The sequence below is a fragment of the Pleurodeles waltl genome, chromosome 10, assembly GCF_031143425.1.
Source record: "Pleurodeles waltl isolate 20211129_DDA chromosome 10, aPleWal1.hap1.20221129, whole genome shotgun sequence".
NCBI classification, from domain to species: Eukaryota; Metazoa; Chordata; class Amphibia; order Caudata; family Salamandridae; genus Pleurodeles; species Pleurodeles waltl.
In genome coordinates, this window is record NC_090449.1 from 661,168,685 (window position 1) to 661,184,168 (window position 15,484).

General features: G+C 41.9%; 1 protein-coding gene across 3 annotated transcripts in view; it reads left to right on the forward strand.

Moving 5' to 3' along the window:
* Positions 1–15,484, forward strand: part of UBE3C (ubiquitin protein ligase E3C) — an 885,810-nt gene that overhangs the window by 128,112 nt on the left and 742,214 nt on the right. For all 3 annotated transcript variants that reach the window (XM_069211153.1, XM_069211154.1, XM_069211155.1), the window contains exons 6-7: positions 7,139–7,285; positions 7,691–7,806. In XM_069211153.1, coding sequence (XP_069067254.1) covers positions 7,139–7,285; positions 7,691–7,806 — 263 coding nt within the window. The remainder of the gene's footprint in view (positions 1–7,138; positions 7,286–7,690; positions 7,807–15,484) is intronic.

Below are 15,484 nucleotides of genomic sequence, written 5' to 3' on the forward strand. Positions count from 1 at the left end.
TATTAAACTTATTGAAACATATACTGCTTCTGTTTGTCATTTATATATGAAACTGAATTGTAAATGAGAGAAACGGATGAGAGCTGAGTGACCACGACTTCCCTGAGAAGCCAAGTATGTCATGCGCTCGGCTGCCCAGTCATCACTTTCCTTAGGTAGAGATGAGGCACTGCTAGTTGGCTGGAGCAAAACCCAGATTAGAGCGAAAGGTGTCACCCACAGTGGGTTAGACTTAGTCTCCCACACCGCGGGCGATCCTGCTGCTCAAAATCCAGTTGTCTCATTAGAATAATGAGAGTCTACGCGACCATAGCAGCTTATATTACCCCCATACTAGAGTTCTAATGAGTAGACAATAGCATTCTACTATTCCTGAATTGCAACAAATAATAATAAAGTAAGACCTCTAGAAGAGCCCACCCCTCCTTTTTCCAATTTCTTTCTCATCTTCTTCCAGCTCAGTCTGGGTCCCTTGGGAGCCCAGATAAAGCTCCCCAACTTGCCCTGTAGCCTACCAAGCTATTATTTGCTAAACAGCAGTTGGTGGAATTTAGGGAGGATGACCATATTAGCTAAATCTAACCTTCCATATAATGTGAGTGGAAGGTACCTCTGTTTTGCCAACAGCCATCGTTCTCTTTTATTACATTTTGCAAGTTCAACTTTGGAACTTCCTCCAACCTTTGAGTCACCATAATTCCGAGATATCTAATTCTAGTATGTGTAGGGATCCCCACACTTTCCAGGTTCCACCCCATCTCCTCAATCTTACCTTTTATTATGGTACATCCTGAAAACTTTTCAAAGGCCTCTGTGATTTCTCTCAGGCGCGCCACTGGCTTGATTGTGCTTTTGGAGCTGAATATAAGTTCATAATTGCCCCAATGAGACCAAACTTCTCCAAGATTTCCCACAGATATGCCCAACAGACTCTGTCAAATGCTTTAGCTGCATTTATGGTAACTATAGCTAATGCCTTATAATTAACCACTGCCAAATCTACTGAAGATATTGAAATGTGTGTTAGATCATGTAATTGCCTTCCAGGAACAAACCCTTTTTTCTCGGGTGTGCAATACCTCGTTTCACCCTAGATAATCTGTTGAAATGATGCACACAAAAACCTTATACTCAAGATTCAATAATGAAATTGGGCTATATGAATCCACCTTCCTTAGGTCCTTATTGGGTTTTAGGAGTAGAGTTATTATGGCATCATTCCACAGTGAGGGTGGGGTCGACTGCCCCCTCAACAAATCATTAAACACAATGTTCTATATTGGAATTATCAACTCTTTCAACCCCTTATAGAATTCCCCTGGGAGGGCATCTGGACCCACAGCCTTACCGTTGTGGACTCAACTAAATTGAATATTAATTTCCTTATCTGTGATATCTCCAAGCAGAGATTCCTGATCTATAGAGGCCAAAGTTGGTAACTGCTCCCCCTTCAACCACTCCCTCTTGTCCCAAGGACTGAAACAGATAGATTCCGTTTACAACTCTTCCAACATTCTAACAGCGCACGCTTCCATCTCTTCCAGCAGGCCTTAGTGGTGCCTTCTTTGTGGAAATTTAGTTTATTCAGATCAGTGGTACCCACCCTTTTGCCTCCTGAGGACACCCAATGAATCACTACTGGAAGCCAGAGATCCCCAAGCAATTTGTATGATTTAAATTTCAAACATTAAAACAGTAATTCGCAAAAAATACACAAACACACACCAAACAAATACTCGAATTACTAAAGATATAATTATTTTATATTGAACAAATATGCAAAAATCGAAAACTTTTAATGAGAAGGTTGGCACTGCATCTTGGCGACTAAATTTTCAATGTTTGGTATATTTGTGAAAGTTTATTTAGGAAAGCTGAGGTCACATTATACATTTCCCAAGCGATTTCTGTTGTTATTTATTAGGTACATAAGATCTGAGAAAGCTTTTTCACATAAATATGTGGTGGGTGAAAGGACGTAAAACCGTAAGAGTCTCATCTTTCCATAGCCTATCGGTCACATGCATTTAATTTGTTTTATAGCACCTCTCATACCAGTGTAGGGTGTCAGAACACTTTAGAGGGGACTACAAGGTGTAGGATTTACATGTCATCCATACTGGTAGGCATTTTCTAAGAGTGCTTGGTCTGGAGAAGCACAAACACAGAATTCAGGAGATAAAACAGTAGTTAGCTTTGACTTTAATAATAAGAGAATGTATTTCTATGTACGCAAACTTTTTTTTTTTTTTTAGCAGCATAAGGATAATGAAAGACTAAGGGAAAAACATAACTTTCTAATTTGTGCCATACAGTTTTCATGCTACTCTTTGGCAATTCATAGCTCACTGTGCCAGATTATGATTGTAACTTATGAACTGCACAGTTTCAAAAGAATCTCTGTGACAAAAGCAGTAACCCACCGTGCTATGCACATAAAATACTGTTCTTTGCAGCAGGCATATTAATCATCTTTGCTACCTTAAATGAGACAACACTGCCACTAGACAAACTACCATCTCTCTCCAGGAGGTACATTAATCACCAGAATTATCTTGATGTTTCAGTTTTTGCGTGAAAGCTGCTGGATGTACAAGGCACTTTGCAGTGCCTTTAAAACTGATGCACAAATGAAGTAATAAATATAAAAACACGCAGCAAGAGGCCCCAGTTGGAGAAGTGCCTTCCTGCTGGCCCAGGCCTGCAGACCTTCTGGGAATGTGTCACAGACCCCTGGGTGTCCGTGGACCACAGTTTGGGAACCACTGATTTTTTATGGTTCCTGAATCTCTCTGTTTTAGCTTTCCAAGCTAGATGCTTAACCACACTTCTCCCCATGTTAAAAATGTGCTAACCCAATCCCTTGCCACTTTGCTGTCTTCCCTTTTACAACCACCTGAACATAGGCTGTCAGTTTCTCTGCCAACCACTTCTACGCCCTCTGCTTGTTGGTCGGTAATCGACCCAGCTAACTCTTTCCAACACCCCATATCCCCTTCACACATTCTATCTTCTTCAAAGGTCTTTCACCCTTTAATTATTCCCCATTTTACCCACACTAACTTTAAAGGAGCCATCCCTATATTATAGCTGAACTAGAATTTAGTTTCTTCTTACAATGTGTGTATTACATCTGAATCTAAAATTGACACCCTATTAATTGTGTATTTGTTATTTGCTTGTATTTCCTTAAAACAAATGGCAGAATGGTCAGAGCAATGGGTTGGGATATGCCTAATCTCTTTAACATTATATTCCAGCAATTTATCAACAAGAAAGTAGTCTAGTCTCATGAAACTGCAATGTTTTTAGTGTAAAAGATAGTCCCTCTTCTAGAACCCATCCATGTATGTCACACATAACACAGCAAAATCCTGCATCGGGTTCTTTAATACTTTGTTTACTCTGTAAGGCTCTATTACCCATAATAGCCAGTGTAGCGTCCTCCCCAGCCTGGTACGCGCGGAATACTAGGCCACACATGGAGTTGTAAATCACATCCTTATTCCTCTGTGCGTACCTGTGAACTCCCACATTTTAAAACAAGCTGTCATTAAATTCTATTCTAGCGATTACGTCACACTGATACTCAGTCCTCGGGGAACTAGAAAGGTTCAGTTCTAAATCATGCAAGACACTACAGCCAGTGATTGATCTAAATTTATTACCTTACGCACTCATACCTGACCACTAAAACGCACTTTACACTCTGATGCTGTTAAGTGTCTCTTTTGCAAGATCATAATCTGGATAAGGGTATCCTGCAGATATCTCCTAATAACCTGCTGCTTCTTCCTGGTATGACGCCCTTTGACGTTCCATGTCAAAATCCCGATTTCACTTACACCTTTGCACATTCCAACCATCTTGCACCTCTTGACTTTTCTCTTGCCAAACTTCCCTTCCCAAAGTAAAAACCTCCAATGTATTTGACCCATATACTCCTTTAGAAGTAAAGAAGAGGGAGACCCTAAAGTACTTTACCACATCCTCTCTTATCCAGACAGGAAACCCCACCTTGTCCAGATGGAGAATTATACAAATCTGAGAAAGAGGACTTCAGTCATTTTATTTACTTTCATACTACTTTGCTCCCCACCCAGTGCCCACCCCTTGGGTGTCCCCCCCATTTTGATGGCATGTCTATATATGCTGATTCAGATTTCCGCCTAAGGAGAAAAGCATACTAATCTGCATACTACCACTCTTAGCTGTACCCCCATGGCCCAGAGAAAAATAAAAGAGAAGAAAAAAAATAACGGAGAATAACTAACTCCCTACTTCCTTCTTAGCATGAAGGAGAGGAGAAAGAGGGGGGGGAGAGAGACCATGTTGAGCCTTCAACCGATATCAGCACTCCCTAGTTTAACTTTATCTCTACATCACATCCACACCAAACCCTCTCTTTCCGAAACAGAACTTTGTTTTTCTGATGAGATCATCAGCTTGCTCTGTTTTCCTTACATTGTGCATCTTATTGCTCCACATGAGTTTGAGCATGGCTTGGAAACACATCTGTACACTACCCCCAACCTCTGAAGCTCACCTATTCCCAGGTCAAGCTCCCACTGTCTTTGTTCAGTGACTTTACAAATATCGGATCTAATGGTATACATGAACCCCTGCCCCTCCAAATTCCTATTCCTCAAAGCGAGGCTCAAAATCACCTCTTTTGTGCTATGTTATAGCCAATTCATCAAGAACCTCTGAGGGTTCCACCTTAACTCAGACCGTTTTAAAGTATCTCTATGAATTCCCTGTTTCTCCCTCTCCAAGTCAACATCTTCTCTTCACTTCAGAACCCAGTCTCTCAGTAAGTTAATAATAAAACTGTTCAGATCACTACCCTCTGCTTTTTCTGGGACATTAAAAATTTTGAGATTGTCTCTTCTCGAATGACTTCCCAACCTTTCCATATCAATTTGCAGACTATGATTTTGCGTCCTAAGTTTTTTTGTTTTTTTGTTTTTAAACTCACCACAGGTATACTTAACCACACCACCTGATACCGCCATTCTCTGGCGTCTTAGTCCTCTCAAATACCTCATCCAATAATGTCTCAAGTGCTTGACAAACACCCTGAAAGCCCCTTTGATTAGACTCTGTTGTTTCGAACCACCTTTGCAACTCCTGGCAGAGATCCAGACGTAACTGCTCTTCTGAAGCTGAAACTGGATTGGGTGATGAACTGTCTGCTGCCAGAGTGGGCAATGTGTAAGTTGTTACAGGAGTGATGTATTCCTGATTTCACTGTGTTCCTGGTTGAACCAGAGAGCATCTCAGGCCCCCGGTTCTTCCATTGGAGATTTTGTGAGATGTACCAGCAAGAGGCTCATACTGATTCCCCAGAGGGACCCCAAAAAATTCCCCCCTCGTGTTTATCTTTTACTTATGTCTTATCTGGAAACTTCCCGGTGGGGGACTTTACATCAGAATCTATTGGGGGTTATTATGTTACTCTGCTCAGAGTTGCCAAGGAGCCCATACTAATTACAGGGTTCCCTTCAACCTCCCTGATGAATGACTTTCATTCTGACACCTGTGGGACCCCCTAGCCTGTAGCACCCCTTCTTATCCACCCATCATGACTTTGAAAAAAAGAATTGAGGGATGGGTAATTTTGTCTCCCTTTAGCAGGAATTCCAATGCAATATTTTCCATTATTCTAACCCCCTTCCCTCCTCTGGGCTTCCTTGCCCTCCTAGGGGTCAGAACCCTCTTGCCCCATCTTCCAGACTTACTGGCTTGGGATGCATATACACTCTCCACCCAGCTCCCGGCTTAATTCTTAAATTTGAGTCCCTTTCCTGTCGGGGGTCTTAAAGAATATCCCTTCTGCTCAGCTTTTACACCAGGTGCCTTGGGGATCCTAGGCAGAAAAAACACTTTCTCCATACACTGAGATAACCGCCCCACCTGTTACAATTCTAACCAGGCAGCACAGCACTTTCTTTCAATCCCACCCCATCCTCCTGGATCCCATCGTTCAGCACCGGGAGGAAGAAACGCCGCGGCCTACTTCGCCTTAGCACCTTTAGAATGCTGTACTCCTGGTCTCCACAGTGAGTAAATGCCTGCTGTTTTCTTCAAGAGACAGTCTTTCACCCCTCTATACAATAATTACCCAATTTTATGCAAACTCCTCGGCATCGGCCTGCAGCTGCTGTTTTCCCCACCTCCCACAATTTCAGACTTCCTGTGAACGTGCATCCATTTCTTGGTCCCTGGCAGTATGGATAGTGTCATTTGACATTGCCATAAAGGAATGTTGAAAAAAAAGCACAACCAGGTTGAGGTAGGTTTAATATTTCCCTTTACTCCATATCTAAAGTTTTGATGCTCTGCATGGAATCCCGTGGTTACGAAAAGATTTGATAATTAAAATCCAGCTCAGAACAAAAGTAATTCACCATGAAAGCAAATGCACGCGCCACCTAACCATACTGCCCTTGACCCAGAATAGTGGGGGGGGGGGTGAACTAACTTTATTGTCCCTGATGGACACAGTACCCGGAGCCGACTACTTTCCTAGGCGACGAGGAAGGGATTCGTAAACATGGTTGTTAATCCTATCCTTGCAGCCAACAGTCTGTTTTTTGCACACCACCATAAAATATCGAGGGCAAATGGGTCCGGGTCGAGTCCAGTGCTCCACCAGGTCTGGTTCTCCTTTCTAGTGTTAAATGTTAGATTAAATGGTTTGTGTATCTTTCTAGTTGTACCTTGGTGTGGGGCTAGTATCATGCAGTACCTCATTATTTGATTATAATACTTTTGCATTGTATTGTTATGCATAAAGAAGTTACATTGTTCAGCTTTAATGGAACATAGGACTGTCTTTAGATGAGTGGCTCACCTTACATGATGTGTGTTAGTAGTCTGTGCTCTAGATGGGCAGATTCTTTAAGGTGCCTAGTACTTGAACTTATTTTACTGAGTCCATTAACTTCTTTTACTTAAGTACCTAAACGTGTCAGGACTAGTGCAAGAGTTTTAGTCTGAGTATGTGCACACCTCCTTAACAAACAGGTTCTCTTGCATAGTGAGATCTGCTGCATCTTTATATGTACACGTCAAGCACTAATATTAGTTAAGTTTCATAAAATGAATTACCCTGATATGTGTTTTTCTTTTTCAGTATTCCATTCAGAGAAGTGAATTTGATCGCTGTGCTGCTTTGACACAATCCGAGGGAAACGTGTCCATTACCAATGAAACCAGCCTGACTCTTTTAGTACGGCAACTTCTGTTTTTTTATAGGCAAAGGGAGGATTCTAAACGCTTGGTAAGTTTATCCAAGCCCTCTTGTCACAGACTTGGGTTGCTTTCTGAAAGATATATTTTGTGAGAAACATCATATGCCATAAGTTTAGGAAATCAGACGTTAATTGCTTATTTCCGTAGCTTTCACACGTAGCTTTAGTGTAGTGGATATATGGGTGACCTGCCTGCTATTGTGTGGCAGCACAACTGTAAATTGGCACACTCAAACCAGTTATGTGTCTGTGACATTGTGAGGATCCATCCATGCCGATGTAGCATCTTAATTACTACAACTCGTCATTATTATGAACAATAGATATCACATAGGTTTTTGTGGACGACTAATTTGTGCCTTCATTTTAAATATGTATTCTTAAAGTTCTTTTGTTATTGACTGTATTCATTGTTTACCATTCTGCTTTTATAGATGTGGATATGTCAACATTTAATCAAACAGAATGCTCAGTTTGTAAAGCAACTGGCTGGTCCTGACCAACGGACATGCCTATTTCAGATAAAGAGGTTGTTGGGGCTGTGTTGCAGGTACTGTTACATTTTTCACATACTGTTTTGATTCTTGAAACAATCCTGTTTGAGGGTCTGTATGTAATTAGGTAAATGCACAAGCAGTGAAAAATTAATGTAGCCTAATGAGGTTATTTTAAATGCCAACTTCTTACAGATGAAAGAACTCCATGCAGTGCTAAACATGTCACAGTTACGTACAAAAATGGTTTGTTGCAATGGGTGGATATACAAGTAAGAAGGGGGCGAAGGAAAATGCTATATGTAACTGGATAAATGACTGAGCTGATGTGATCTATGAATGATTCGACTGAGTGGATCGATAGGCTAGATTATTAGTGGATAAACTGGTAGACCCAAGTATGCATGGTTAACTAGATAATGGAATGGATAGGTGGAGTTTTGCATTTTTGGAAAGATTCTCCTGCATTGCTTATTTCATTGATTAAGGTGCTTCAATTATTTCCCATCATCTGGCTGGAAACCCTCCGTAATCAACACTAACGTACACATACACCCAAATAACACTGAAACTGCTACTGATCTCATTTTATGAACCAGATATTGGTCCGTGAGGTGGAGAGCCTCCTGACTTCAACTCAACACTGAGGGGCAAAACATATTTTTAAAGCTCATTAACAGTATTTGTGAAATGGGAGGGTGGTGGGTAGTAAGGAACACATGGCAATGCTGGAGAACTGTACTTACTGGCAAGTACTTTTTTTCCTTTCCACATTTCCTTCTCCTAGGACAAGTTTGAGTTTATGCAGCTGCAACAATGTAGACGAGGGTGAAATGTACCTATCATATTTGACCATATTTAGTAACTATTGGTTTCTTCCAGGGTATCTGGGAAGTGTTCCCAAGTGTAAGGTACTACTTTAATGAATCTGGTAAATGCAAGAACTGGCCCACAATGACACCAGATTGGACATGAGGCTCCTGAAACTACAGAAATATTGAGCTATTATTCAGCTATTGTTACATGTGACCCATCCCGCAGCACCACTCCTGCCAGTCCCATCCTGGTCTGTCCACACCCCCGGAATGAAACATCACATTTTTTCAATAACGTTCTTTATAATTCAGGATCAATTTAACATCTGTTCCACTAAATGGGTGAAATGGGCTTGGTCCAGTGTGATATTTCCTGTAGATGGAAACAAATGTTCTATTACTTCTCTAAGTCCCTTAAGTAAAACTTTGTCTAGGGATGCCCTTCAGCCGAATATTAAACAAAGCATGCTCATACGGTTCCAAATCTAGTTCTTGTCCCTGACTTTCATAAGGCAATTTCATTACTTACTGTCTTACTCTGTTGCACTGCCCACCCATAACAGTTTTATTAGTGTTTGATTTAGTTCCTTGAAAAGTTTCTTGAGACTAATGCACATGCACCCTTGAAAAGCATACTGGCCCTGGGGCAGCTTTACCACTTTTGCCAGCACATGGTCATCCATCACTGATAAGTGGGAGTGAAATCCACAGTGCTATATACGTCCTGAGTCCTTCCGTAGCTCCGCTTATATTATATCAACAGAGTCATGTTGTCTAATCGATTCATATTTATAGCTAGTACAATTTATCTGTCCTGCTTTTCAGTTCCAAGTCTGGCAACTGGATAAGACCCTGTTTTGCCAAAGCCCCCAAAAGAAAAAAACATTGATTTTTGTCATTAGCTTCTCAACCCAGAAACAAGGCAAAATTCTCGAGCTCTTCAGCAAGTATCTCCGATAAGCGAATCATCAGTCTGCATCAAAGCAGTATGCATAGTCTTTCATATTTGAATTCCTTTTTCTGCCAAGCTTCTTAGTTTGCCTGCCAGTGGTTCCATATCCAAGGCGCCATTCCTATCTCTCAGTTGCTGTATTTCATGTCTTTACTCTTGTGCCACGAGATACGTACAGTGATCTACCCCAATCAGTGTTTTTTTGGGTCCTTAGTTCATAAGGCGGAGGACTGCCACATTCTCCCACATATAGTCTCCCACATTTCACTATCAAAGGCTTTATCTTTATCTAGTGATGTGACTACACGTTCCTCCACCACTAATAAATTGGGACAGGATATACAAACGTGGTTTTGGATTTAATATTGTGTTCCTTTGCCATCTGAAGCCACATGCGTATTAAAGAGTTCACTACTATTAGAAGCCTAGGACCTTTTGCTTTACGGCAAAGCTTGGTGTCTGGGATTAGCATGGAAAAATCTGTTTCTATTACTTCAAATTTTGGGAATCTTTATCAGGTGTAGAAATCATGTTGATGAAAACCTCATTGTTCTTGTTTTCTTTAGTCTCAACATATACTTCCATAAGTTTGTATATCGCCAGTTCTGGGTTTGGAAAGCAAAACACAAGACTAACCCTTGGTGTGCTGGTTATTCCCATTTGAGTCATTAATTTGTGGCTAATAATTCCGTAGCCTGAAAGACATTCTTGTGGTCCTGTGAGAGTCTAGACAGTTATTTAGAATTAAGGTAGCACTGCTGGCATTTTTCACCTATGTTCATTGGGCAGTCAACTTTGGATGACTAAATTGACTCTGTGTGGGCCCAGAGAACTCCGTCATCCAGCAGCACAAGTGGCAGGGAAACAGCCACATCCAGTTAGTGCCAGATGAGCGCTTTATAAGATATTTCCCCTCCTGCAACATCTATGACTCTGTGGGGGCCCGGAGAACTCAGTCATCCAGCCGCCCAATCGGCAGGGTAGCAGCTGCATTCAGTTAGCCCCAGGCAGGTGCTTTAAAAGTTATTTCGCCTCCCACAGCGCGGGCTGCTCCTAGGAAAAGGAAGGCCCCTTCCGTGCCTGTCGGAGCCCAGAGAAGGTGACCCTCTTGGTTTTAACCCCTCAAGCATTTGAGGATTCTTGCTGTTCCATTTGGAGTTAAATATGAAGACAATTCTATTTGAAGCCTCCACGTCCCACACCTGTGCCCTGACTATGTCCCCCAGCTGCCTTGAGGATTGGGAAGGGCTTTGACTCAGCCAATATCCCTAACACGAACTGAGGTACAGTTGCTTAAACTTTTTATACTTAATATATTTCCAATTTGCAAGGCACCCCACCTAAATGATGTGATTTGACTTGTAGGAGTTTTCCCTTTTAGTATTTATAATATATCAGTTGAAAAAATATTAGTACCTGTGATCGGTACTGCTCTGCTGAGAAGTTGTTCACACATTTCGTTTTCCCTTTGTACTCAGAAGCTGCTTCGTGTCGCTTCCTATCTTGTTTACGTGTTGTTTTGTGGCTGGGTAGGGAGCGTAAATTCGGCAGCAGGTTTTCCTTGCTCTGGTGCACATGCCATAGATGCACAGGCTGCTGTTTCAGTAGAGACCCACCCCTATTCCAGAGTCACTTCTTGCTGGTTGCCAAGCAGGCAAGTTCTATCCCAGCCATCAGGATTGCATTAACACTCAGTCCACCTCCTCACCTGGCTTTAAAAGCGTCTCCTTTCACTTTGAGGCAAGGCTCTTTGGGGTATGAATGTAAATGATGCCATGTTCTGTGTGCAGGTCTGTGCATCTTTTTACGTCCTGGCATTGCATCGCTTCTAAAGTATTTTTTAATTCTGCAGCAGTCTTCTTCCTTGTTTAACGGCGGCTTCGAAGTCAATGTGGCCTGACTCAGAGCATGCTTTTGGAGATGAGCACAATTACGTTTTATTTTACAAAATCATAGTTTTCAGACTGTGGTTCATTCTCCACCTCCAGTGCCTGTTATCAATTATGTAAGTAGGCATCACCAGACTTCAGATACGCAAGGCAAAGTGGAAAGCCATCTAGAAATAGACTTTTTATAGAGTGTGTCTTTGAGACCTCTTTATCTGGCTCATCAGACAAAAATGATTCAATAAAAAATAATTCTCATACATACATACTTGCATAGTAAAGCTTTATTTGAGCTGATCTTCATCCTTTTGTCTTTTAAATTATTCTATAAATCTTTCTTCCACTGTACCTGTTACGATTTTGATTGTGCAAAACATCCTTCACAATAGTCCCCTTTAGTGCCAGTCAAAGTTGGACTGGCTTAATTACAATCAGGCAGCACCAAAAGGACTGATCTGACAGGTCAGTGTTTGGGACATATTTTGGCTTGTTTGTGGGCCTGTTTTATGGTATGCGCAGGTATTTACTGCTCATTCCCTAGATAATAACACAAACAACGCCTGCAGCAAGCTCAAATCAATGAAGTCTACCATACTTTGCAAACAACTTATACAGCATGTCTTAACAAGTTCAAAACTGTCCCTATGTGTAAGCAGTGGCTTTTTTGTACCTCTCTAATTCGCTAATGAGGGGAACTTTTATTTTAGCACCTGGGCCTATTTACTGTACCTGTTTGACCCCGTGCCTTTACGACAATTTGTTTTTCATTTTACATACACACACAAAAAGCCTGGAAGCGCAGCACCCAGGATAATATGCTTCATGGCTACACACTTATAAGGTCCAAAAGACGAGATCTGTTGTTTATGCAACACACACCACCACCACCCAATTCCACACCATCCAATTCAACACCATCCAACATAATTACACTCCATAAAATACTACTCAATGCAGAATGATTCAACACCACATAATTACACGTACTCAGTACCACATAAATATACCCCTAGATAAAACCAATCTATTGCACATAGCTACAATCCACATAAATACACTCCCATTATGCGATATAATTCCAATCAGCATAATTTCACTTACTGCCACACAGCTCCACACCACACAATTCAACCTTGCACATTTCCATTCCACACCACATAATTAACACCAAACCACATAATTCAACACTATTACATAACACGCCACATACATCCGATCGACATCACAGAATTCCACACCGTGCCACAACATTTAACAGCACACCACACAATTTAACTCCACTACATGCCACTCCACAACACAAAATACCATTCCATATAATTACGCTCCATGACACACAATTCCACTCCACATAATTCCAGTACACTCAATACCATATAATTACTATGCACATAATTCAACAGCACATCATGCCACATAATTCCAGTGCACAGAGCCACTCCAAACCACACAATTCCAAACACAACAATTTCACAACTAACAATTCCAATCCAACCCACATAATTCCACTCCACATACACCCACTCCGCTCCATAACACATTGGTAAAAGACATTGTCATTTACAACGCCATTAGCTCAGACTCTTGCAAAAACGTAACCTATTGGCTTTGCCAATGCTTGTTAAAATCTTCCTCCGCTGTAGCAATGCAATTAGCTTTGTTTACTATAACTGGGTGCGGGCATGTAATGGTAGGTCAGATGATGATTTGGGTAGGGCATTTACTTCTGCAGAGGTTCGTCAAAAAGCATAATTGATTATATAATGCTGTCTTAATCTATGGAACTGATAGGTGGACTTTTGTGGAACCAGTTGACTAGAGAGCGATCATAATCCTCTGCATTTATCGCTGAGAGAGGGGTTATTCGATTCCCTTGACAAGAGTACACTGGAATTTTATTGTTGAGAATTCTAGGAGGGTCTTTAAAGTGGCCAAAAATGTGTTCTTTTTCTCTGTGGTTATCTTCAATTGCTGATCTTTTTGCCTCAGCTGCCTCAGTTCTTTCATCATATGAGGATACTGATCTGGATGCAGTTCTAATCGCTATCATCCATGGTATTTTGTTTGACTCATTACATCATCTTTTTGATGTTGTCTTTAGAACTGGCAAATCTCGGAGCTTCCGCTGAGTTGGCACCTCGGTTTACCAAGGATTGCAGACCGGCTAAAGCTTGTTTAACTGCTACAAGATTGAGTCCTTCTCAGATTTGCGAGTCCAGACTCCACTATATAGGGGTGCTAGCGCAAGCAAAAAGGGCTGGGATGATAAAAAAAACTAGCAGGATCTGCTAGAGGCTTCCAAAAGGAAAGATCTGTCTTTCTTTTGGCATATAATCCCCCATGGCAGTTTGGAAGTTTGTATTTCGACTGTTCATCATATTCAACAGCAGGTATGGGTTCTACATTTCATTATTCTTTATTCTACATCTCTCTCAGACCAGATTCCCTGTAGTAAAGATGTGTGTACCCATGCTAGTAGTAGTCTTGTAACATCAGGCCTAGTGTTTCCCTTCTTTCTATAAAAGAAGCAATAGCACTGTTAAATCCTTGGAAAGCTCCAAGCCTTGAACTTATTCTGGGTGACTTGCATTGTTCTCAAATTGAGATTGAGGACTCGTGCATTAATATTCTGTCAGGCGTCATTATGTCAGGTGGTCCTTTTCCCAATTCCTGTATAGGAGCTGTAATCATTCAATCTTTAAAAAGAGTGCAAGATCGGTACCTAGTAAATATAGGCCTATTAGAATGATTGACATTCTCCAAAAGGTGTTTTGCTGTTGGGTATTAGCCAGACGCAAGCAGTGAGTCTCTGATGAAAATGTTCTTTCTCCCTTACAGGCTGGGTTTAGGTCCACTTTTGGAACAGTGGATCAGGTAGGTCTTAGGTTTATGTTGATTCTCTGGAAATATATTGTGATTCAAAAGCACCATCTTTGCGTAGCCTTCATCGACCTGAGAGCTGTATTCGATCTGGTTGCAAGGGGTTCTCTCTGGGATTCTCTCAGGTTAATGGGGCTCCTCCCTCCTTGGTCAGGATTTTAATGAGGCTTCACAAGAACAATTACACCCAAGTTTGGTTGGGCAAGGACATGGCTTTAACAGAGAAGATTATCATCACCCTTGGATTCAGTCAAGGATATGACCTTGCCACAAAGCCCTTTTCTTTCTATATATGATGTATTTAACCATCTAAATTATTGTATTCATGATACTCCTAAATGTGGCGGCATCTCCATCCCTGGGTTGCTGTTTGCTGAGGACACCTTGCTCATCTCAAGAACCCCTGTTGGAATCCAGAAGTTACTGAACAAATTTCATGATTTCTGTAATTTAAGGAGGTTAGGGATCTATGGCGAGAAAACAATATGTGCGATGGCATCTGTCGCTGTAGATACGCATGTTCTGCATAGCTCGCCATCTGGTGTTGGGCCGGAGTGTTACAAGTTGTTTTTCTTCGAAGAAGTCTTTCGAGTCACGGGACCGAGTGACTCCTCCTTTTGTCTCCATTGCGCATGGGCGTCGACTCCATCTTCGATTGTTTTTTTTTCCGCCATCGGGTTCGGACGTGTTCCTGTCGCTCCGAGTTTCGGAACGGAAAGTTAGCTAATTTCGGAAGATTTTCGTCGGTATTGTTGCGTTCGGGATCGGCGTAGTTAGATTCAACACCGCGTCGAAGGATCGAAGAGCTCCGGTGCCCTTCGGGGTAGTTTTTCGATCCCCCGTCGAGGCCTGGTCGGCCCGACCGCGTGCTGAAGAACGCCGATGGAACGGACCCCGTTCCGTTTCTGCCCCAAATGCCACAATAAATACCCCTATACAGACCAGCACTTGGTCTGCAACCTGTGCCTGTCACCTGAGCACAGTGAAGACACCTGTGAGGCCTGTCGTGCGTTCCGGTCCCGAAAAACACTCCGAGACCGTCGAGCCAGAAGACTTCAGATGGCGTCCGCGCCGACAGCCCACCGAGAGTTCGAGGAACAAGAGGAGGAAGGTACCTTCTCGATCCAAGACTCGGACTCCGAAGGATTCGACGATACACAAACCGTGAGTAAGACGTCGAAAACCACTCAGAGGAAGATTT